Source organism: Haliaeetus leucocephalus, unplaced genomic scaffold, assembly GCF_000737465.1.
Source record: "Haliaeetus leucocephalus isolate CR32 unplaced genomic scaffold, Haliaeetus_leucocephalus-4.0 Scaffold339, whole genome shotgun sequence".
In the NCBI taxonomy this organism is placed as follows: Eukaryota; Metazoa; Chordata; class Aves; order Accipitriformes; family Accipitridae; genus Haliaeetus; species Haliaeetus leucocephalus.
Window position 1 is genome coordinate 12,577,930 of NW_010972775.1, and position 24,341 is coordinate 12,602,270.

General features: G+C 40.1%; 2 protein-coding genes across 2 annotated transcripts in view; both read left to right on the forward strand.

Moving 5' to 3' along the window:
- TRPM7 (transient receptor potential cation channel, subfamily M, member 7) overlaps nt 1–8,809 on the forward strand; it is a 60,771-nt gene extending 51,962 nt beyond the window's left edge. The window contains exons 29-40 of the mRNA XM_010571910.1: nt 1,619–1,700; nt 2,097–2,167; nt 2,679–2,716; nt 3,413–3,438; nt 3,784–3,834; nt 3,923–3,988; nt 4,595–4,878; nt 5,213–5,295; nt 5,625–5,830; nt 6,898–6,949; nt 7,041–7,147; nt 8,126–8,809. Coding sequence (XP_010570212.1) covers nt 1,619–1,700; nt 2,097–2,167; nt 2,679–2,716; nt 3,413–3,438; nt 3,784–3,834; nt 3,923–3,988; nt 4,595–4,878; nt 5,213–5,295; nt 5,625–5,830; nt 6,898–6,949; nt 7,041–7,147; nt 8,126–8,256 — 1,197 coding nt within the window. The 3' untranslated portion in view covers nt 8,257–8,809. The remainder of the gene's footprint in view (nt 1–1,618; nt 1,701–2,096; nt 2,168–2,678; nt 2,717–3,412; nt 3,439–3,783; nt 3,835–3,922; nt 3,989–4,594; nt 4,879–5,212; nt 5,296–5,624; nt 5,831–6,897; nt 6,950–7,040; nt 7,148–8,125) is intronic.
- A 9,772-nt stretch (nt 8,810–18,581) lies between these two features.
- USP50 (ubiquitin specific peptidase 50) lies at nt 18,582–24,037 on the forward strand. The gene is made up of 7 exons (XM_010572282.1): nt 18,582–18,631; nt 19,695–19,904; nt 20,334–20,529; nt 21,157–21,354; nt 21,844–21,986; nt 23,131–23,263; nt 23,861–24,037. Exons 1-7 carry the CDS (start codon nt 18,582–18,584, stop codon nt 24,035–24,037), a joined length of 1,107 nt encoding a protein of 368 aa, XP_010570584.1.
- The last annotated feature ends 304 nt before the right edge of the window (nt 24,038–24,341 follow it).

Below are 24,341 nucleotides of genomic sequence, written 5' to 3' on the forward strand. Positions count from 1 at the left end.
TGGTACTATTGGGATGCAAACTCCAGTAGCATTTCCAGACAGTACTGCTGTTCTTAGATGGTTGGTAATAGAGTTGTCCCATCTTAACGGGTGGGACTGCTTTGATTCTTACCTTTCAGGTAGGTGCTACAGTCATTGATTGTAAGATGCTGAAGATGTATGCTGAACACTGAAATGCATATAGACCTCAAAATGGGTCTTCAGAAGACACTTTCAGCAGGTGCATTCTCTGTGTTACATTCCAGTGAAGTATCTGTGTTTAGGGATGTAAAGAAATAGTCTTTCTCGTGTATGTATGTGTGTGTACATATATATATATACATACACATATACACACACACACACGTGTGTGTTTATAGACACGCACACATTTTGGACACACATACATACACACATGCCTGTGTGTATGCGTTTAGGGGTGTGTGTGTGTGTGTATTCCTTAAGAGGGAAGGTTTGTCCTGGTTTCAGCTGGGACAGAGTTGATTGTCTTCCTAGTAGCTGGTACAGTGCTATGTTTTGAGTTCAGTATGCAAGAATGTTGATAACACTGATGTTTTCAGTTGTTGCTAAGTAGTGTTTAGTCTAAAGTCAAGGATTTTTCAGCTTCTCACGCCCAGCCAGCGAGAAAGCTGGAGGGGCACAAGAAGTTGGCACAGGACACAGCCGGGGCACCTGACCCAAAGTGGCCAGCGGGGTATTCCATACCATGGGACGTCACATCCAGTATAGGAACTGGGGGGAGTGAGTCAGTGGCTGCGTGGTGCTTAGTTGCTGGCTGGGGTTAAACCACAACAAGTTTGAAAAAGGGTGGTAACAATTTCCTAACTGTGATAAATCTTGGAATCAAAAGCAGGGCATAGCATTGCAAGTTCTAATTTTTTATTCTTCAAAATCTTGAATTTTTACTTCTTATTCAGATAACCATTGGAATTAACAGGCTGGTTGTGAGGAATGTTCCAGCCCTATGCCAGTCTACATGTAGTTCTCATTTGTGATGAAACTGCCTTTCTCCTTTTTTGCTGACCACCTCAGTAGATATTCAGAAACTAATTATTATTAAGGAATACTTCCATGAGGAAATTTCATTCATAAACCAGGTTCTTATGTGGCAAGACGTTTCTAGATTTTGTTCCTATTTTCAGTGGGTTCAAACTGAACTTCAGTTTCTGCCAGAGCCACGTTCTTAAATGAGAATTGATAGCTAACAAAGGCACGTGACAGAATAGCTGAACTTGGTGCTTGTAGAGATCCAGTGTAATACACATTTCTGTAGTTGTACCCTATTGTAAAGTTCTTCTTAAAAGAACTTTTTCAGTATGGGTCAGTAGTCTTAATGTGCACCTGAAATTGTTAGAGCTGATGGTTACTTTGAAGAGCATTTTAACTGAATTATGCGCTCAACTTTTACATTTTTGTGCAGCAAAGTATTTGAGTACACCCGGAAGGTTTTTGTTTTTTTGTTTTTGGTTGTTTGGGTTTTTTTAAATAAATATATATATCTCCTAGATAGTCCTAGAAAAGAAAATTGGGCAGATTGTGTGCCAAAAGAGTAGTAGTTGAAAATAATGATGATGACTAATGGTACATGTTGGGGTTTGTTTTGTTTTGTTTTTTGTAGGGTCTTCAAAGTGACTGTGGTCTAAGACAATCTAGTTCTTGCGGTGGGTTTACTGACCCTCTGGCAGTCCATTCAGAACAATGTAAGTGTGTTGTCTTTTCAGGTGACCTAATTTTATCTCTACATTGTGTTGATAATGCGTATTCTAAGAAGATACAAAGGAAACACAGAAAGGTAAAGCATCCTGAAGTATTTTCATGGTTGGTGCTACTTGAATCTGCTCCTGTGTCTCATTGTGGTTCTTCTAGTCATGCCAGCTTAATTCTGTTACCCTGTATTTGCCATAGCTAGAGTCATAAAAAGTTAAGTGATCTAGTCAGGACTGTGCTGGAAACTTGTAAAGATCAGATAGTTGTGGATCAGGCTTTTTTAATGAGACCCACATTAAGCTGTCTAGTTGCTCACTCTATTAGGAAATAGGTAAGTAACAATGACACGTGCTGTTCTTTGTCCAGTTATGAATCTCTTTCGCTTGTAGTATACAGCAAGAGTAGAAGAGCATCGACTGAAGACACTCAGCAAGTAGACTCTAAAGCAGCCTTACTGACGGTTTGTATCCACCTTTTTTGTTGTTGTTGAGCAGAACTAGAAACTGAACAAATAAAGGAGAAGAAACAAATTGTGTAAAGAATAATACTGATTTGCGGACTCATTTGTTCAAGGAGGCAACAGAAGGGGACCTGTTTTGTCTGAGGGAAGAAGTTGTGCATAATCTGTACTACTTATTGTGCATATATTCTCACTATGAAAACATATGTTGCTTCCTGTTTATGGAAGAAACCACAACTTTTTGTTTAAGAAAAGAATTATTTATATAATCCATAAACCAGTAGTGAATATATAGCCTTATCTATTCTTTTAATTGTAGTTACCATTCCTCAATTGTATTTGACTCTTTCCATTCAACTGCAGTTCAGAACAAGCCTGGTGAAGTATTTCTGATAAACAGGCTGTACTGCAAGGTCTTAAAAGACATTACCACCCCAACTCCAATTAAATATACTGTGTTTTCCTTACAAAACTGAAACCTTCTTTGTTTTTCCTCTCCTTTGTTTTAAAGGATTGGTTACAAGGTAGACCTTCAAACAGCAGTCAAATGTAAGTAAGGTTTCTACTAACGGAGCAATTTTATTACTCTGTATTTTGATTTATTTTTCTTTTTAGTTCTTGTCTTTGGCTATATTGGTATTCAGTTGCATTTAATGAAAAAACAAGGTTTAAGGTTTTTTTCTAATAAATAACTGAATGTGTTCACTGGAATGCTTTGATAGGTTCTATTTAGATTAATGGGGTCACACGTCAGAGGGCAAAACATGCCCTTAAATGAAAATGACTGTGTTGACACTTATTAAGGAGTTAGCTTCCTGGTAAAGGTCTTTACCCAACCTTTCAAACTGTAAACCTTCTCTGAAATTGTGCAGACATTGTTCTTGTTAACAATTATCCCCTGAGTTAACTGTTAAAGCCGTTACCTTATTAATCTGATAACAGAAAGGTAAGCTGTTGTGAACAAGTTTTAATTAAAGCACCTCTGTGGGAATGAGCTCTTGTGATGCAAACTTTACATAATGTGCGTGACTTGGTGGTATTTAAAGTGTAGCTCTAAAAACATGAGATTACTTAACGGCCTTCCATTACTGTTTTGTAATTAAGAAACCTGTACTGCCCTTGAAAAATAGGATAAAAGCAGTACTGTGAGGTTAACAAGGTGACCTAGGATGATGTGTCAAAATCAGTGAATCCGAAGTAAGTTTTTTAAGAAGCAATGACTGTTGACTTTGTGGCATTTCACAGGCCATCTGAAGAAGATGCATTAAATGGTAAGTTTGTTTCTGCTATAAACAAGCTGGGAGCTTTTCTTACAGGCAACTATATGAGTCTTGCATGAGAAAGTATTTAACTAGTGATAATTTGGAAGTTAATGGACACATAATAGTGGGGGGGTTTGTTTTGTTTTGTTTTAAATAGCCTACCATTGAGTACCATAATTTTTTTTCCCCTGAGGTACTGAAGAGCTAAGCATAATACTTAATTTTCTGCACAGCAAATCTTTTTCAAACTCTAGTTACTTGGCAAGTGTTCTTTGCATGTGGTAATTTTAATATACAATACAGGTATCAAGCAGTCTCTCTCTCTCTCTCTTTTTAAAAAAATATCTCTTTCAGGCATTGCTTCTCCTTTCAAGCCTATAATGGATATCAATTACTATTACTCAGGTCAGTCCCTCTTACGAACTAGTGTTCATGTTTTTAATGACACTTATTAGATCCTTAAACTTTAACAAATACTGTAATTTTTCTCTAGCTGTAGAAAGAAATAACTTGATGAGATTATCACAGAGCATTCCATTCACTCCTGTGCCTCCAAGAGGTAAGAATTGTACTTCTTGTTGCTGGTTCACTATGGTCTTTTGGGGAAGAAAGCAAAAGTAAACCATGTACAGATTCCTTTTAATATAGAATGATCAGGTCAAATTTCACACTTGCTCACAGCAAGCGTGAAACTAAAGTCTTAGTGAAGTAAAAGACGTCCAGTGTCTGTCTTGCAACACTCAAAGAGATAAATGAGTATGACACCTTTTCTAGGGCAGCTCACTTGGTTATGAAATCTAGATTTAATTGTAGTTCTCAGAAATGGTGATAACAGTGATGATAGTATTGTACTAACAGTTTTTAAGTTGTCTTGACTCATATAAGGTGTAAACATTTATTCAGTGTTCTTAATACTGTCTGAACAGTGTCATTAATAGTTCTAATTAGGAGGACAAAACTACTATAATACTATGCTGCTGTATGAAAGAAGTTGGAGAGGGGTCTTGCCACTGTTAGTGGGACACTTCCCACTTGTTAATTCGAGATGTTAGTAACAACTTAATATTGCAGCATGTTGAAATCTAAGACATTGTAGGTTTTCAGTGCTTTTAATTTTAAACTTGGAAAATGAAATGCAGTAATTGCTTTTTATGTTGTAATGTAGGTGAACCAGTCACTGTATATCGCCTTGAAGAAAGTTCTCCCAGCATCTTGAACAACAGCATGTCTTCGTGGTCGCAACTAGGACTCTGTGCTAAAATTGAATTTTTAAGTAAAGAGGAGATGGGAGGAGGTTTACGTCGAGCTCTTAAAGTAGTATGCACATGGTCAGAATATGATATCCTGAAATCAGGACATCTTTATATCATCAAGTCTTTTCTTCCTGAAGTTGTGAATACTTGGTCAAGCATTTATAAGGAAGACACTGTGTTACACTTGTGCTTGAGAGTAAGTTTTACCCTTGTCAAGTATTAAACATAGACAGGCATCATATGTTAAACAGGACTTCCACCCCTCCCCCTCCCCCACCCCAAAACAAAGTATATACTTATTAAAAAGGGGGAGGGGGTTAGTCTGGGGTTCTGTACGAGATAAAGGGTTAAAAACTCTGCTCCAGTATGGTTTACTTAATCAAAGAGCTCAAACTCTTAAAATTTAGACATTATTTAAAAAGCACGTAATTTGTTACACTGTCTTCAGGGAATAGACACTGTTATTGCTGCCTTTTTGGCTCCTTAATGTTCCCTGTCATGCAGCTAATGAAATGGGCTTTGAATTGTAGGAAATCCAACAGCAGAGGGCAGCACAGAAGCTCACCTTTGCTTTCAATCAAATGAAGCCCAAATCCATTCCATACTCTCCAAGGTGAGTGTATTTAAACTTCCATTATGTTGCATGCTTTTGACACAGAAAAATGCCTTATGGGGTTGTTAGCAGATAGATCAAATATATTAAGGTACTGGTATGTGGATATATGTCTCAGAATATTACTATGTATGTGTCAAGCAGAATTATCCTTGGCAGTGTTTTCTGTTGATACTTTTTGCACTGATTCTAGCCTAGTGTGATAATATCAATGACTTATAATAGTTTCAAATTATTTAAATTATTAGTAAATCAAATAAAAATCTAGTAGTAATGATATATTTGCCATTTATTTTGGAAATGTATTCATTAAGTGTGCTTTTTACTAGGTTCCTGGAAGTTTTCCTGTTATATTGCCACTCTGCTGGCCAGTGGTTTGCAGTTGAAGAGTGCATGACTGGAGAGTTTAGAAAATATAATAACAATAATGGTGATGAAATAATTCCAACTAATATGCTAGAGGAAGTTATGCTAGCTTTCAGCCATTGGACGTATGAGTATACAAGAGGAGAATTGTTGGTACTAGATCTGCAAGGTAATGTCCTTATTTTGAAACTGGGATTCAGGCCAAGGTGGATGTTTGTGGATTTTTCTCTTGTGATAGTGTTTTATTAAGAATTCATACACCTGTAATAAATAACAAGCATTACTTAGTGCATCTTGGTCTAGTTAATCTGACTCTATGGTTGTCTTATTTAATCATAGAATCATTTAGGTTGGAAAGGATCTTTAAGATCATCAAGTCCAACCGTTAACCTAGCACTGCTAAGTCCACCACCAAACCGTGTCCCTAAGCACCACATCTACAGGTCTTTTAAATACCTCCAGGGATGGTGACTCAACCACTTCCCTTGGGCAGCCTGTTCCTATTCCTGACAACCCTTCTGGTGAAGAAATTTTTCCTAATATCCAATCTAAACCTCCCCTGGTGCAACTTGAGGCCATTTCCTCTTGTCCTATTGCTTGTTACTTGGGAGAAGAGACCAACACCCACCTCACTATGACTTCCTTTCAAGTAGTTGTAGAGAGCAATAAGGTCTCCCCTCAGCCTCCTTTTCTCCAGGCTAAACAATCCCAGTTCCCTCAGCTGCTCCTCATAAGACTTGTGCTCTAGAGCCTTCACCAGCTTTATTGCTCTAATATGGCATTAAATTTTATAGCAAACCAGGGAATATAAACATATACATCTTTTCCTAACGATCCGCACCATTAAAAAATTCTATTTTTTGGCACATTTGTGTAGTGCAAATATGGTAAGCTGTATTTATTCTGAATTGTGTGTCAGATATTCTGGCTGCGAGAACTACATGGGAAAAATCTTTCTCATTGGTGAAAACTAAAGTTAGGAATTGCAGGCAGATATAAAAATAGGTGGAAGAAATCTGAGAAGTACAAAGTGCTCGTTTAGGAGCAATTTTTATAAAAGTAGATTATCACATATCATTTGGGTTGGGTTTGGTTTTTTGTTTTTGTTTTTTTTTTTCTTCTGCTTTTATTCTTGGGGAAGCTGAGAAGTAATAGCTAAGGATGCCAAGGCTTTTCAATATTAATGCATTTATGTAATGTATCAGATTTAACTTTTTCTTCATGTGCTGTCTGAAGGTGTTGGTGAAAATTTGACAGATCCCTCTGTGATAAAAGCTGGAGAAAAAAGGTAAGGTTAAAGAAGGAATTAAACAAAAGTATTATAAAATTCTCACCAGAGAACACATGCAACCCATGTTTATGTGCACTTTACTTCTAAGGTCATATGATATGGTGTTCGGTCCAGCCAATTTGGGAGAGGATGCAATAAAAAACTTCAGAGCAAAGCATCACTGTAATTCCTGCTGCAGGAAACTTAAACTTCCTGGTAAGAGTTGCTGTATTTGTTCTTCTGAGACACGCATGTCATGAAATGTTGTATGATAGGTAATGAAATAGTTATGTCATGCTGTGAAAGTGGAATAAGTAATAAACAGCAGTTTTGTAATTTTACTTTTAAAATGATATGCTATTTTAAGGTAAAATCCCAGATGAAGTAATTAAGAATGTCTGTGTGCTCTACATCCATATGCACAGTATTTGAGGAAGGTAGACTAGATTGATTGAGACTTAAGAAGGTACAGTAAAAAAATGTTAAAGGTTCCTAGAAAAAATCAGAAGAGCAGGTTAAGATGATTGCAAACATTCAGGCTTTTTAAACAAAATGGTGCTTGTGTTTGGGGGTTTTTGGTTTTTTTGGGGGGAGGGTTAGGTGGGGTGTTCTTTTTATTTTTGGTGTGTATTTTTTGTTGTTTTGTTTGTTTGTTTTTAAAAACATGTCTAGGTCTGCAGGAATTCATTCTACTAAAAACTTTCAATTCCAGATATTTTTGCTGTATGGACTACACTACACTCATCTCAAACCTTGAAATTGTTTCTCTGTATCAGGCTTTTAGACTCCAGCAGAACAACATAAGGAACTTGCATGGTTCCTGCCTGTTTCACACTTCTCTCCCAGGTTGTTTCTCACATGAAGAGAGGTTATTTATTTTAAATTTGAGTTGTAAATCCTGGTAACATCAAAATAGATCATGGAAGGATCTGATTTCCATGGAAAGTCGACTTGATACTTGCTATAATATCTATAAATAAAATAATTCTGAGGTTTCCATCACTTTTTAAAGAAGAGCTTTAGGCTTCTGATTACATGTGTGATAAAAACATCCTTTTTTGACACAGTGCATATTGAGGAATTCTTCTTTATTAAGTATATATGCATACCCAATTCTTTGAAAGACTTTTATGCCCCATTGATTCTACTAGCTCAAGAAATAGTAATCAATATGACTTCATTTTCTTTGTACAGATCTGAAGAGGAATGATTACACGCCTGACAAGATCATATTTCCTCAGGATGATTCCCCTGAACTGACAATTCAGCCTGGAAGCTGCACCAAAGAATCCGATTCACCTAATTCTATTCGTCTGATGCTCTAATGATGAGACCAAATCAGTGGCTTCATCCAAACTTCATGGAATGTCACAAAGTTGTCACTTATCTTTCCTTCACTATAATTAAAAGAAAGATATGTCAAAACAAGGATTGCTGTCTTACAAGTGGAATTTTGGCTGGTCCTTAAGCTAAGGACCTAACAACTTGTGATAACCATCTACAGACAACAGCTTGGCAGCTGATCGTTTTAAAGGTGGAGTAACAACAAGTATTTAAGATATGTTTTTAAAGGGGCTTTTTAGCAGAAGGTTTATTTTTTATTTTGTTTTGATTTAGTGGAAGATTTTCTCTCTGTAGTCCTGTGGTGTGCAATATGCCTTCAACCAAAAGGATTTTGGTAGTTGATGTTTTAAGGTAAAGGGTTTGTCTGTTTGGCAGCTGTCTTATTGTCAGTCAGTAAAAGACAGGAGAAAGCACCTACCTCTGTAATGCCAGAGTATTCTTTGAGCGTTTTTGGAAGTGTTCCACTAATGTTTTCTCACCAGATGTCTTTTAATCTGGCCTTTTGAAGAGGACAGAGCCAAAGGAGGTGTGTATACAATGCCAGTAGGCTGAGGTTGAAGGTAGGAACTTGATCTGTTCCAATAGAGAGAGAGAGAATCTCCCGAATCAACATTCAGCTTCATGGCTGTAAAGCTGGGTTGTTTGGTTTTTGTTGTTGTTGGTTTTTTGTTTGTTTGGTTGTTGTTGGTTTTTTGTTTGTTTGGTTGGTTTTTTTTGTCGAATAGAGCCCTAATTGTGCATAAAGAAATTTCTTGTTTTATACATTTCAATTTTATCAAGTCACCGTCAAATAGTAACAAAGCCATGATAGACTGGTATAATCGTATTTAATAGAAGAAATAGTATGTACTGGTCCAAATAAGTTGCCTTGTAAGAACACAAGTTGGAAGTGCTTTTTCTCGTACGTAGTGACTGCTTCAGAAGTTATGCCTTCCAAAGATCTCGTAAAACCAGTATATCAAAACCGAATGTACACATAACTTTTAAATGTATTTAAAATCGTGTAGAAAACATCTTTAATGTTATGTTATTTGTGGTACTTATTTAAGAGAGACTAGGCTTGGATTAGCATTATGTAAAGTACGGGAGATTGCAATGCACCTTCATGCCAATAAAATGTAATTTAACTGTCCCAAATATTGTTGAGCATTCAGCAAGAAAAAACTGTTGTCCAACTGAAGTTTCATGCTGCGATTTTTTTTTTGTTACATAGGTACTAATTTGTAATTTTTAATTAAAAGGGCAGTATATAGCTCTATAAATTTTTTATTCAGTAGTGTATCTTATAGATACAGACCTAAGGCACGAACACAATAGCTGTTTAAATGGTGTTTTATGTTTGACGGGGAAAGGTAAAATGTTATAAGGATATAATACTGTATACATTTTGTATATCATTAAATCTTTAAAGAATCTAAAATAAATTTATTCTTGTTTACAGACTTCTGCTGTCTGTTTTAGTCTGAAAGGTTATTTGGGTGAATTTAGTAACTCTTTATGCGGAAAAGTAGAATTTGCCATGCTGGATCAAAGCAGTTGTCCGCCTTTGAGGTATCTCAAGTTTGGCTAACATCAGAAACTAGGGGGGGGGAAAGTGAAAACTCTCATAGTAGACAAACATAAGTGATGGGGTTAATGAGTAAATGAGACAAAAATATCTTAAACCTCTTTACAATGTTTGTTTTGAATTAGGAGCTGCTTCTTGGATGCCTGACTGCATCCCCTTCTGTTGCTGTGAGGTAATGGGCAGTTATTCAAGATGTACTTACAGCTTTTTAATGCTATATTCTTAGCCAAGTAACAGCAACAGTTAATCTGTAAGTGAGTCTGGCTCTTCAAATTGAGAAGAATTTCTAGAGGAGCCTCAGGTGTTGCGAAAATGTGACCAAATTCAGTGTATGAAATAGGAAAACCGTTTGGGGAAAATTGTAAGTGAAAGTTGGGAAACTTTGTTTCCTGACAAATACTTAACGCATAGTTAATTTTTACAACCATGGTATCTGTCTTCAGTAGTTTTGCCTGCGACTCATTTCTTAACAAAACACACAGGTGTGACTTTTGTGTGATGGGTGTGTGTGATAGTGGGGAGTGTTCCCTCTGCTCAGTGTTGCAGTGACTAGGGCCTGAAGCCTTTCCAAGACCAAAAAGGACAAATAGAGTTGGGGAACATACGTAAGACTTGGAGTGGTTAATACTGTACGTATGTTTGTGCATCTTCCTGGCATGGGTACTAGTTCATGTGAGACTTAGAGCTAGAGTTATGAGAAGCACATGTCTAAATTGGGGAGAGGAGGTGAAATTACAACTTTCACAAATTATCTTCTCCTTCACACTAGCAGAAAAAAAATCATAAATGTAAGTATCCTCAGGGAAGGCATTGGAAAAGTGTGGTGGCATAGAAAAAACCCAAAGTTAGTTTGAAGAAGTAGCCTGTCCGTGTTAGGATAATACCATGTCCTATTGATGTCAGGCTGCAGAAACATGAAGATTAGCCTGTGTAATTTAATTTGGTTGAGAAAATCAAGTGTCAGTCCTCTGCTGAAACCTCATCACTCTTGAAGTGCTCTATGAATAGAGAAGAGTTGTGATCCTTTAGCTTTTAAATTTCCTTTAGGTTACTGAAGAGGGGGAAAGTAGAAGCAGCATTGGAACTTCTGTTTACTATCCAAAACCCAAGTATCAGCATATCTTTTTAGAACCTAGTTTTTAAATACAGGAATATAATTCAAACCTTCTCTAATTATTTTTACTAAAAATCTGAAGTACTTCAGTGACTTTCCTACTAAGAGGGTATTTAAAGAATATTTCTCATATAGGGAAATAGGTAAGCTACATTATTTTCCTTGACAGATAGTTTTGATTCCCTACCACCATCCTCAGGATATTTTCATTAGAAGAAAAACCATTGAATAACATATTAAGCTGAATCTTATGTACTTGTAGACTAGTGTTGGTTGCTTATGTAACTTATGTTTTAAAATGCACTTTAATTTCCTCCAGCATCAATATTTCTTTATGCAAAAACCTCAAATATGTGAGTGTGCTGATTTAGTTTTTTAATTAAACCAGCAAATTCAGCATTGTTGACTGCTTTCTTGCAGTATTTAGGTGCTGAAACATTTCAGAGGAAACCAATCTCAAATACATTGTGGTAAAATACGCAAAGGTGAGTCTTCTTCGGAGCTGGTTTCTTAGCTGCTGCCCAGCAGCCATGTGATTCGGAAAAGGAGGGATTTGGTTTTTAAGCCTGTGGCAGTGATTTCCTACACTTTAGTTCTTTGTGGTTGCATCTCACTTAATGCCACAACACTTAACACTGCAGGAATTTGGAGGGGGGGAAAGACCACAGCTGAAAACTTGGCGGTAACAGTTCATGTTGAATGTTCCTAAAAGATCAATTGGGAAAAAAAAAAGTTGTTTTTTTTTAAATATAACAGTGCTTCTGAAAAGACTTCTGATGATTTAATCTTCCTTTTTCAGATTAACACTTTTTCTTGCAAGAAATCAATTTTGTAGTGAGAGTAATGGTGAGTTAATTCTCAGCCCCTGAGCTTGCAGCAGATAGTACTGATATGGATTTGTGTATCATGCTATGTCAAAATAGTAAATTAAGGTCTTGATTCAGATTCCACAAAAAGCAAGAATAAGCATATGCTTTTGCCTTCTTGAATGAGGAATGTTAGCATTGCTGATTTTAGTACTAGGAATAAAATTCAGTTATATGGATTTATAGTCTTTTTAAAATTATTTCAGTGGTTTATAGTTTTCAATACAAATTTTGTTCTACCTGCATGACCGCTATTATAGGTTGAATTTAACTTCTTGTTTCTCAGTAATGGTTTCAAAAGGTGCTTTTTAATGCTGCCATCAGCCTGTGTATGACCATAGTACTTGCTTTTCAATATATTACTTCAAGTTATCTTCCTTCTTTTCTTTAATGTGTTCCCCTCTGTAGGAAGGCAAGAACTCTTACTTTTGGTAAGAACGTTTTTAAGAATTAGTAGAAGTTTAAACAGCCCTTGTTAATGCTGCCAACTGCTAAATACTTTGCAGTGTCATTGTTCCCTGTCCTGTATAAGAAAAACAAATTACTTGGTTCCTTCTTTCTGTCTACAGTTCTCAGTATATTTTACAACATACCTTAGTTGGTGCTCTTGCTCTAAATAAATAGTTGGCTGTGTTCATGCTTGTCATTAATGCAGTGGAAATCAAGATACAATTTCTTTGTATCAGCTACAGTGGGGCCAGAACTTAAGCGTACCAAATTACTCTAGAAAATACTGTGGTTGCATGCACTAGCACATAACTGTAAACATAAAGCTTGTGAAAAATCTGTAGCTACTAAGCCTTTGGCAGTTGTAATTTATTTTTGTGCCTTTGCTTTTTTAGAGCGGATGATGAGAATATTTGGTCCGCTAACAGGAGTTTGCCAAGAAAATCAAGGAACAAGTTCCTGACATGGAGATTCCAGATGAAGTGGGCAGGAAAGGCAGGATATGCCGGGGGTATGGGGCTAATTACTGTTTCATTAGTAATAATGAAATATATCTCAGTACAATTTAACCATGTAGAAGGGTGAATACATGTTAGCATCTGTTGTTGCACTACACCAGAAGCTAATTTAAAAAAAAAAAAAAAATCCAGGCAGTGGTTTTACGTGTTTGTGCCATGCTGCTATATTGTTGGTTTTGTGCTAAGTATGAGATACAGATAGTGATATAAGTAGTAGTAGAAGTGGTAACTAAGCCCCAACAAGTGCTGAGGGGTGTTGCAGAGCAGGAAGAGGAGGATTAGGAGACAAATTGCTTTTTGAACAGTATCTGAAAAACTCTTTCTTGTAGAGAGCTTTGAAATCAAGAAAAATGGTGAGCTGATTATTTTCTGAGACTGAAACTTCAGGCTTTCCCTTTTCAGATGTGAGTAATGACCATTACAACCAGTGGTAGCCTTCTCTCATCTTGTTTCCACAAAAATGCAATTAACTATGAACAAAAGCTGTCCTTGGAAGGTGACATGAGGCAGGAGGAAGCTTCCTCATCCCTCACACCCTTGCTGCAACTGAGCAGATCTGTTGTAGAAACTTGCTGGAATATTTTTTTCTTCCGAGTCAGATGTTTGTGGTCATTCCTCAGCCTCTGCCGTGGCCTTAGCTCAGCCTTTCCCCAAGTCTGCATGAAACATCTGACTTCCTCCATCCCACACGCGTATCAGTCAGTATGTCCTGTTAAGTCTATGGTAGAAAATACGGTATTTGTTCTAAGTAAGACTTAATAAGTAATATAATCTAGCTCCTGTTCCACTCACGTGTGGAGACTGGGGAGGGACATCCCCTGAGCCCCAGCAGGTGGTGGGAAGGGAGCAGCAGTGTAGAGGGGGAACCAGGATGCAGCTGTGTCAATCAAATCTGCCAGTTGTGAGAGACACTGGGGTAGGAAAAGTATGCCATGAGCAACTAGGAACATGGAGAGATGAGTTCTGGAAGCACCTGTGTCATTCGCCAGTGACAAAAATGGTTCATGGGAAGACAGAAGAATAAAACCAATTTATATTATTGGTTATCTTTCTTTGAAGGGATATTTATAACTGCATGGCAGGTAAGCTAGTGACCCAAAGTCAGAAAGCCTTGTTAGCCCTTTCTTACCCTAACAAAATCTGAAGCTATATATCCCATCATCAAAATACTAGTTTTGATTTTTACTTTTCTTGGTTTGTTTTTTTTAGACTGGAAAAGCTGCTAAAATGAAGGATAAAGGAGACACTGAGAAAAATTACACAAAGCATCAAAAATTCCTTAACTGGGAGAAAAATGCAAGCTGCTGGCAGTGTACCCTGTATTCCAAACTAGGAGCGGATACTTACCATGACTGTTTTTGTCAAAACCAAAAGTCAGTAAGTCAGCTTCATCGGGGGCCCAACTTAAATGCCTCTATGCAAACGCATGTAGCATGGGGGATAAACAGGAGGAGTTAGAGATGTGCACACACCTGCAGGGCTATGATCCATTGGCATCACAGAGATGTGGTGGGATGGCTCCTACTACTGGAGCATTAGAATGGAAGGATACAGGCTATTTCGGAAGGACAGGCAGGGGAGATGAGGAGGGCGTGTCATCCTCTATGTCAATGACCAGCTGGAGTGCATGGAGCTCCACCTGGGGATTGATGAGGAGCTGACCAAAAGCCTATGGGTCAGGATTAAAGGGGAGGGCAGGGACAGGTAACATTGTAGTGAGGTCTGCTACAGGCCACCTGACCAGGAAGACTGAGCGGATGAGGCCCTCTATAGACAGATAGGAGCTAGGAGCAACCTCATGTCCAAAAGCCCTGATCCTCATGGGGGACTTCAGCCACCCCAATATCTGTTGGAGGGATAAGCAGTGCATAAGCAATCCAGGAGGTTCCTGGAGTGTGTTGATGATAACTTCTTTCTCCAAGTGATAGAAGAGCCAATGAGGAGAGGTGCTGTGCTGGACCTTGTTCTCACCAACAAGGAGGAGCTGGTGGGAAATCTGAAGCTCAGGGGCAGCCTTGGCTCCAGTGACCATGAAATGGTGGAGTTCAAGATCCTTAGGGCAGTGAGGAGGGCGCACAGCAAGCTCAGTACCTTGGACTTCATGAGAGCAGACTTTAGCCTCTTCAGGGATCTGCTTGGTAGAGTACCATGGCATAAAGCCCTGGAGGGAAGAGGGGCCCAAGAAAGCTGGTTAATATTCAACGATCCCCTCCTCCAAGCTCAGGAGCGATGCATCCCAACAAAGAGGAAGTCAGGCAAAAACGCCAGGAGGCCTGCATGGATGAACAAGGAGCTCTTGGACAAACTCAAACACAAAAATGAAGCCTACAGAGGGTGGAAGCAAGGACAGGTAGCCTGGGAGGAATACAGAGAAATTGAGCAGCCAGGGATCGGGTTAGGAAAGCTAAAGTCCTGATAGAATTAAATCTGGCCAGGGACGTCAAGGGCAACAAGAAAAACTTCCATAGGTACATTGGTGATAAAAGGAAGACTAGGGAAAATGTGGGCCCTCTCCGGAAGGGAATGGGAGACCTGATTACCCAGGACATGGAGAAGGCTGAGGTACTCCAATGACTTTTTTGCCTCAGTCTTCACTGGCAAGTGCTCCAGCCATACCACCCAAGTCACACGGAAGGCAGAGGCAGGGACTGGGAGAATGGAGAAGTGCCCACTGTAGGGAGAAGATCAGGTTCGAGATCATCTGAACCTGAAGGTGCACAAGTTCATGGGACCTGATGAGATGCATCTGTGGGTCCTGAGGGAACTGGCGGATGAAGTGGCTAAGCTACTATCCATCACATTTGAGAAGTCGTGGCAGTCTGGTAAAGTTCCCACTGACTGGAAAGGGGGAAACATAACCCCCATTTTTAAAAAGGGAATAACAGGAGACCCAGGGAACTACAGATCAGTCAGTCTCACCTCTGTGCCCAGCAAGATCATGGAGTGAATCCTGGAAACTATGCTAAGGCACATGGAAAATAAGGAGGTGATTGGTGACAGCCAACATGGCTTCACGAAGGGCAGATCCTGCCTGACAAATTTGGTGGCCTTCTACAACAGGGTTACAGTGTTGGTGGGTAGGGGAGGAGCAACTGACATCATCTACCTGGACTTGTGCAAAGCATTTGATGCTGTCCGCGCATAACGTCCTTGTCTTTAAATTGGAGAGACATGGATTTGATAGATGGACCACTGGGTGTATAAGGAATTGACTGGATGGTTGCACTCCAAGAGTTGTGGTCAATGACTTGATGTCCAAGTGGAGCACGGTGATGAGTGGCATTCCTCAGAGGTCGGTACTGGGACTGGTGCTGTTTAACATTTGTCAGCGACAGGAACAGCGGGATTGAGCGCACCCTCAGCGAGTTTGCCAACGACACCAAGCTGTGTGGTGCGGTCGACACGCTGGAGGGAAGGGATGCCATCCAGAGGGACCTTGACAGGCAGGAGAGGTGGGCCTGGGCAAACCTCATGAAGTTTAACAAGGCCAAGTGCAAAGTCCTGCACATGGGTCAGGGCAATCCCAAGCACAAATACAGGCTGGGCGATGAGTGGATTGAGAGCAGCCCTGCGGAGAAGGTCTTGGGGATGTTGGTTGACAAGAAGGTCAACATGACCCAGCAATGTGCGCTTGCAGCCCAGAAAGCCAACCGTATCCTGGGCTGCATCAAAAAAAAGCATAACCAGCAGGTCGAGGGAGGTGATTCTTCCCCTCTACTCCATTCTTGTGAGACCCCACCTGGAGTACTGCGTTCAGCTCTGGGGCCCCCAACATAAGAAGGACACGGACCTGTTGGAGTGAGTCCAGAAGAGGGCCACGAAGATGATCAGAGGGCTGGAGCACCTCTGCTATGAAGACAGGCTGAGACAGTCAGGGCTGTTCAGCCTGGAGAAGAGAAGGCTCCAAGGAGACCTTATAGCAGCCTTCCAGTACCTAAAGGGGGCCTACAGCAAAGCCAGAGAGGGACTTTTTACAAGGGCAGGCAGTGATAGGACAAGGGGTAATGGCTTTAAACTGAAAGAGGGTAGATTTAGATTAGATGTAAGGAAGAAACTCTTCACTGTGGGGGTGGTGAGGCACTGGAACAGGTTGCCCAGAGAGGTTGGGGATGCCCCATCCCTGGAAGTGTTCAAGGCCAGGTTGGATGGGGCTTTGAGCCACCTGGTCTAGTGGAAGGTGTCCCTGCCCATGGCAGGGGGGTTGGAACAGGGTGATCTTTAAGACCCCTTCCAAGCCAAGCCATTCTATGAAAAAGATAAATCCAGGAAAATATGGAGAGTCATCCCACAGAATACAATTTATCTAAGTGGTTAAATTCCAGTAAAGTAAAATGAACTCCTTGCTGTTCTTGTCCTTTCTTGATATTTTCTCCAATGTTGCAAATGTTCTAATTCCAGTTTGAATTTTATTTCTGTATTAGTGTATATTATTATAAGTTCATTCACACTTTTTTTCCCCCGAAGGGCTGCAGGAATAAGCAAGGAGCCTTGGAAGCATAGAAACGTTGGAGATGCTCTCACAGAAATGAGAATGAGGGCTTTCAGAGAATCAAAACAGGCTTTCAGAGAATTTACAGAAGTCGTATACTTCTGTACAGGCTTCAGTCTATACCTACACAGAGATAAGAATAAGTGCATAAATACTCTGCATGTGTAATGGAAATGTCTGGTGCATTTCTATTATCCAAGGCAAAACAAGTAAACTGCAGTTGCTCTCCAGCAGGCCTTTTGATAAATCTGCAACATGTACTTGTCTCTGCGTTTTACCTATAGCATTTTGACAAAGTACCTCCATATAGTTACAAACAATCACAGCCCCATGGGGGAAAATCCATTGTATTTCAATCTCATATTTTGCATATTTGAACTGAATAAATTTGCAGAAAGAGGCAGGATTGAACTCTTAACTAGTTGAGATTTATCAACAAAACTTTAAACAAATATTTCAGGGTGGAAGAAAACCAACTGTGAGTGTATTTACATATTGGTATGTATTCAAGCGTTTGTACATATTTGTTACAACTTTTAAGTTTAACCTACAGGATTATAATTTAGATTTTAAACCATTTGAAACTCTTGGTAAAGTACGTACAGTATTACAGTTCCATTTGCAAAAATGTAGATTGGATTTTGAATGGTAGTTTGGGAGTGTGTGTGTGTGTGTTGCTTTTATATCTCAGTTTGCAGATACACAATTCGGAAGATTAATAGCAGTGGCAGCAGATAAGCTGTCCAAAGAGTGCTGGCAGACATCCTTTGCTTCAAGCTTAACAAGTAAGATAAATAGAGATTTTTTTCACTGGCTTCCTGGGCCTCTTCTGTGGATAATTGTTACTTCCCAAATTGTACGTTAAATACAGAAAACCTGCTGCTCTTCAGTGATGTATGAAATTCAGGGATCAACTACACTGTCTCATTAGCTTATTAAAAGACACTTCTTTACCACTACCCTTTTTTTCCCAGGAAAATTTTCTAAACACCAATAAACTAATTCAGTGTGATGTTTTGAGGTAGTTCCATCTTTTTATGGTCAACACCCTCAGTTATCACTGCCCTTCCATCAGAGCATGGCAATAATAGACGCTAATATGGGTATGAACAAACACAAATAAACGCGGGTCAGGCTGAAACTCTCCGCCCGGTGGAACGGGTGGGTGCTTATCTCTGCCCAAGGTTGTTTTGGGTGGCACGTAGGAAGGAGGTGGAGGCAGGTCAGGCAGGGCCCATTCCCCTGGATGAGAACTGATGGAACAGGACGGCATCACAAAGCTACGGGGTGAGGGTAGGCCAGGGGATGGAACACGCAGGACCGTGCCAGTTGTGCCATGGAACTGGACGGAAGAGGTGAGATACGAGGAAAAGAGAGCAAGAGGCCGCCTCCCTGAGCTGGGGCAAGCACAGGCTCCCTGCAAGGCTGCTGGTGGCTTCCCAGCCACCTTCCATACCCGATGGTCCCAACGTGTTTTCTCCTCCAAGCTGGCGTTTCACGGGGATGGCTATAAAAGAGGGAATTAAGCTTTTTCACAGGAGACTGGTATATAGGTAGAGCTGTTTGGAAACATTGGCTCTGCTGTTATTGAAATTTAAAAGGAAACAGTTCTGTAGCTGTTTTGTAGCTATTAGATGATAGAAAATGACTGTCAGCCTGGGACACCTCCAGAAATGGCAACTTGGGCAAGTGGTGTTCAGCTGAAGGGAAAGAAATGGCTTTTCTTGTTCTACAAAGATTATTGAGGTTTCAGCATTTTACTTCCTTCTGCATCATAATAAGAAGAGGCAGCCTTTAGAATTTCAAGAATGGGAACATTGGCGAGCACATCTGGGTTGTGCAGGGTCTGTGTTCAGATCTCTCTGCCTAATTGGAGATGGGGACAGTTTGGTCCAGGACAGACTTGTGCAGCAAGAAAACAAACCTACTAAAATTTTCTTAATGTGAATTAAGTAACATTTTATGACAGAAGTCTAAAGAGCAACCTGTTTGTGTAGCATCTGGACTGCAACCTATGGTTTTAGGAAATAAGTATCAGACAACTGAGGAAATTAAATACAATATGCATTCTGTAGGGAGAAATGCTTGAGGTAGTTATTTACATCTGGTTATAGTTTTTCAGTAATTGTGTATGGAGTCAAAGACTGAGTGGAATTTTAGGAATAACTAACTCTAAAACCTCAGGTATTTAAATAATACTTCTTAATGATGTATCTCACTGCATTGGGAAGAGCTTAGTGTGGGAAATAGAGAGTCTTTACTACTGTATTAGCTTGATGAAAGTAAATGTGTGTAACTTATAAAGAAGATCCTGAAACAGCAGGAAACATCTCTTCAAGACAGTACTGCTTTCTAAAAAATGTAATAGAAAAAGCACTGCAGCATTTTAGATTTCCACTGTTGTGGGTTTTTTCCTAGGAGGTGGAAGTATGACTCCTTTTGTTTGGAAAGCGTGAAGTATTCCTGCAAGGAACCAATGGAGGAGATGAACAGCCAGCACCCAGGGCTCACTGGCCTGAGGAATCTGGGCAACACCTGCTACATGAACGCAATTTTGCAGTGCCTTTGCAGCGTGCCACCGCTTGTGGAGTATTTCCTCTCAGGAAAGCACAAAGCAGTCCTACACAAGTAAGTTGATTTATTCAAGCTACTTGTATTTTTCTGCTTGGCACTGCCATTTTCCTTCCAAAGGATATGTGTTGCCGTGAGAATGTCCGAGGCAGCCACCTACTAGCTCCCCACCAGGCAGTTACAGTCAAATTGGCCACAGGCTGGTTTCCTTCTCCTTCCTCTGAAACCCTGAGTCGTTTCCTTGCTGCGTAACTTGAGTGTTATACTTTGTCATTTTGACAGTAATACCAGTTACTCTCATTGCTGTCTCGATGATGACTCCTACTACTTTCTAGTATCTGTGGAGACCCTCAAACTAAATGACAGGCTGACAGAGCAATACTGTACCTGTGTATATTTTCTAAGTTTATGTATTATGTTCCCATTTGAAGGTAGAGCCACCATCTCTTCATACTTTACCTGAAACTTACGTTTATTTTTTCCAAGAGAGAATGGTGAGTCTGCGACTGCCTTTGGCTGGTTGATATCCGATATGTGGCTTGGAGAGTTTGACTGTGTTTCCCCGGAGGTTTTTTATTCAGTCCTTGGGAAGCGGTACCCAACTTTTGGCAAGAGGACGCAGCAGGATGCACAGGAGTTTCTGATCTGTGTGCTGAATGAGCTCCACGAGGGTCTCAGGAAGGTAAGAGCCCACCTGTGGTGTTCTGGGGCTGTAGCTGTTTCCTCTTTGCATTTCATGGTTTAGCATTCCATGTAATAATTGCCTGTCCTCCTCTTCTGAACTACATGACGTGGCTGCTAAAAATTGTAATTTTCTTCCTTTGTTTTGTACCCATGAACACACAAGAATTCATTTGCTTCTTGTCTAATGCTACATCAAATTGCAAGCCCCATTTAAATGATAATGTTGTCTGTAGCTCCATTATCCTCACCCCTCCCTCTCCTTGCTCCTTCCACGCTTTACATTCTTCCCGTTTTTCATCTACCTGAAACCTTCATGTCTGCCATGTCCCCATGTCTACCTTTCTCCTCTTTAGACCTACTGATAAAGAGCTTGTCTAGCAATTAAATCCCTCCCATCTAATGTCTACAATATTACATTTTAGTTTAATTTCTCTCAGAAAAGGAATTTAGCTTACTCTGCATGTATGAAACATCACGTAAAGTAATAGCATTTTAGAGCCGAGTTCTGTGACAAGACTAACTACTAGCCTACACAGGCAGTGGGCAGTGACCATTAAAACCCAGTGAAGGCACTTCTGAAACAGGTGGTTCCTTACATTTTGTTCATTTTTTTTCTTCTGTATAGTCGAGCAAAAGAAGGTGCGTAACTGATGGAAAACCAAGCAGAGGGAGTGTCAGTGAAACATCTATTATCACAAAGTTATTTGAGGGACAACTCAGTTACGATATCATGTGTCTGGAATGCAAGACCACCATCGACAGACCCGAGAGGTTCACTGTTCTTTCCCTGCCCATCCCTTCCAAAAGCGCATGCTCTCTGCAGGTACGACGTCTACTACATTCCTGCTGGTTTCTGCTTTATGTGGCAATAGGTGGCTTAGACTAATACGCATTATTAAAAAGATATAGGTTTTTAGTTACTTTGGTTTCGTGGGCACTAACGGACAGTCTTTGAACTAGTCCTAAGAGATGTGGGGTTTCTATACTCATCTCTGGACCGCGGAGGCTGGTAAGGTTATGGGAGCGACGCTCCTGAGTTGCCATGGGTGAGGGATGTTAAGATTGTTCAATAGTAACCTTGAGGGTTTCTTTCACTCATCCAAGTATTTCCTCATTTGGGGGGGAAAAGGAAGCCAATGTTGGCAGCTTTGTGTTTCAAGTGTACTTGTAATGTTAGCCTTGCTACGTCATGCTTCGATTAGGAAGAGAGCTCCAAAATATGGCAAACCTGTCTCTTACCTTGGTCAGGACCTTCAGGGGTGGAGAGCTGTTTGACATTTTTTTTAATTTTTTTTTTTTTCTTCTTTGACAGGACTGTCTCAAATGTTTCTTTCAGCAAGACATACTGACTTGGAACAACCAAATCCAGTGTTCCTGGTGTGGAACAAAACAAGATGCTACAGTAAAGGCCACCATAACCAAGGCACCGCAGATCATTATTTTCCACTTAAAGAGGTATAGTCTATATGGGGTAGGACATGGCCATTTCCTGGGATTTGTGAGACATCACTTCCATTTACATAAAAGGAAAAAAAATCACTGCAAATGAGTATTTTTAGTACTTTTGATACCTGGAAGCTAAATGGGCAGTTACAGAAATATACCTGTCAAACAAGCAAGCTGCATTCCTGAAATCTCAGACAAGGTGTTCTGCCTTACTCTGTACTGAAACCCACCAAATTTCATTCACTGATTTTGGGATCTCTTCTCCAAAGGGAAGAAAAACTCCACCGAGGACTGACTGACTACAGATTAGTACAGCAGTTCATGTGGTCAGACATCCCTGTGAATGAGTTCCTGGGGCAAGTGGGAGAGATTGTGACTTGGGTTCTTAGGGCAGGACTGAAACAGGGCATTTTGCTTGTCATTATTTCAGCTGAGACACTGTGTTTTTATTTATCCCTTAACTAAATCAGGTCTAAACAACTGGGTTTACTAAACAGAGAGGTACATCAGTGTAAGAGCTCGTGATTAGCAGACTTTACTAGCCACATGTGGCCAACTGCTAAATTTATTAAGAATTTATTCCTAACAACTTCCCACCTATAAGGAAAATTACTCTGGAATGATTTGGCTTCCTAGAACTACATTATGTAAAGTTATTATTTAGTTGCCCGTTATTCATCTGCTTTCCTTGACATGCTCAGAGGAACTTGTGGTCCCCAGCTGCAGCCCTTGGCCACATTATAAATGTTTAAAAGTATAGTGTTGTACTAAAATTTACAGAAGAAAGAGGGATGGAGACTGGCACAGAAGAAGAGCTGACAACAGCAGTGCAGTCCCAAATGTTTAGGACACAGTGACAGTGATGCAGAGATTTGACTTCTGGCTGCTTTTGGTACCTGTGTCCATTTCTAGTAGACAGAAGGATCAGGAAGCAAGAGCTTTGCTTTTCTTGCTGGACATCTCTGGTAGGTTTAGTGCATTTTCTATCAGTTTACTGTAATACTCAACATTAATACAGATCTTTCTCTTTCAAAACACTGGGTAGTTATTTGTTGTTTTTCCCTTCCCCTAGGAAAATCAGTTAAGCAACCACCACAATGCAAGAAAGAAGTAAGTTTAGTGTTATTTAAAATAGTTCAAAAATTTGTTTCAGGTTTGAATGGCAAGGCAAGCACAAAAGGAAACTCTCAACTGACATCTGCTATCCACTCAGCAATCTGGATCTCTCTCCCTACAGTTCCCCACTTTTCTGCACGGATGCAGAGTACAGCTTGTGTGCTGTAGTGGTGAGCTTTGCCTTTCCTGCTTTTATTTGTAAAGCCTGGCCTCACGGAGAAGATGAAGCCAGTGTTAGATATGTTTTTCATGCACCTTTTCTTTCTTTTTTTTTACCTGCCATGGACATATTCCAGTAACAGTATGTAACCAAGGGAGAGAGGAGAAGTTATCGCTTCTCTCTCCCTCCTTCCCCCACATCCCAATTTTAAAAAGCACACACTCCTGGCACATAATGCCTGGTTGGAGCCTCCTCAGCATAAACTCACAAGCTGATCCTGCATGGATCCTGTTTATAAATAAGGATTAAATGGTCTCTTTTTCCATTACTCACTGCAAGTGGGGCCTGCTTATAGTGACCCATATCAGGGCTAATAGCTGGGCTGCAAATTTAACATTGCAAAAATGGAGAAGCATAATCATCATCTATTTGCTCTGTTTTAAAGCATTTATTTGAATTAACATTCCTCGCTGTAGACCAAAGGGGGCTAGAATCTTCTCTCCCATCTTTTCCAGGCGCAAACAAAAAATGATTGCCAATTCCTAGCTTTGCCTGTAAGGAGAAAGAGCGAGACTTCTGTTTTAACAGACCCTGTTGTTTGTTACAGAACCACTCTGGTTTTCTGGATGATGGCCACTACACGGCGTTCTGCAAGCACTCAGCCACCAAAAACTGGTACAACTTCGACGATGCACAGATCACCAAGATCCCAAATGCCTCAGTGCAGTCTGACACAGCGTATCTCCTATTCTACATTTGTCAAGGCCTTCTCTGCACCCATTAAAAATCTGCTAGTGATGGAAAACGAACAGTAGGTAGGCCAGCAATTAGAATTCATTGGCAGCATTAGCCAAGTCCTGTTTCATCAATAAACTAGAGCATTTGCACTACCAATCATCTGTTGTGGTCTTTCACCAAGTAATTTCTAGAGAGAAGAGTTACAGCTTCCAAGCCTGCTAAAGAACATGCATCCGCTCCATTTGTACATGGTCTGTTTGTTTTCAGTGACAAACCTCGTACATCCCTCAAAAGAACACTGGCGTGGGTTAGGCCCAGCCAGCAACAAAGCACCATGCGGCCACTCGCTC

Excerpts from the sequence above, each read along its gene's own strand:
- USP50 (XM_010572282.1), top strand. The coding sequence starts at position 18,582 with ATGGAACACGCAGGACCGTGCCAGTTGTGCCATGGAACTGGACGGAAG. Across the intron at positions 20,530-21,156 it reads TCCACGAGGGTCTCAGGAAG|TCGAGCAAAAGAAGGTGCGT; the intron begins GTAAGAGCCCAC and ends TCTTCTGTATAG. Across the intron at positions 21,355-21,843 it reads AAAGCGCATGCTCTCTGCAG|GACTGTCTCAAATGTTTCTT; the intron begins GTACGACGTCTA and ends CTTCTTTGACAG.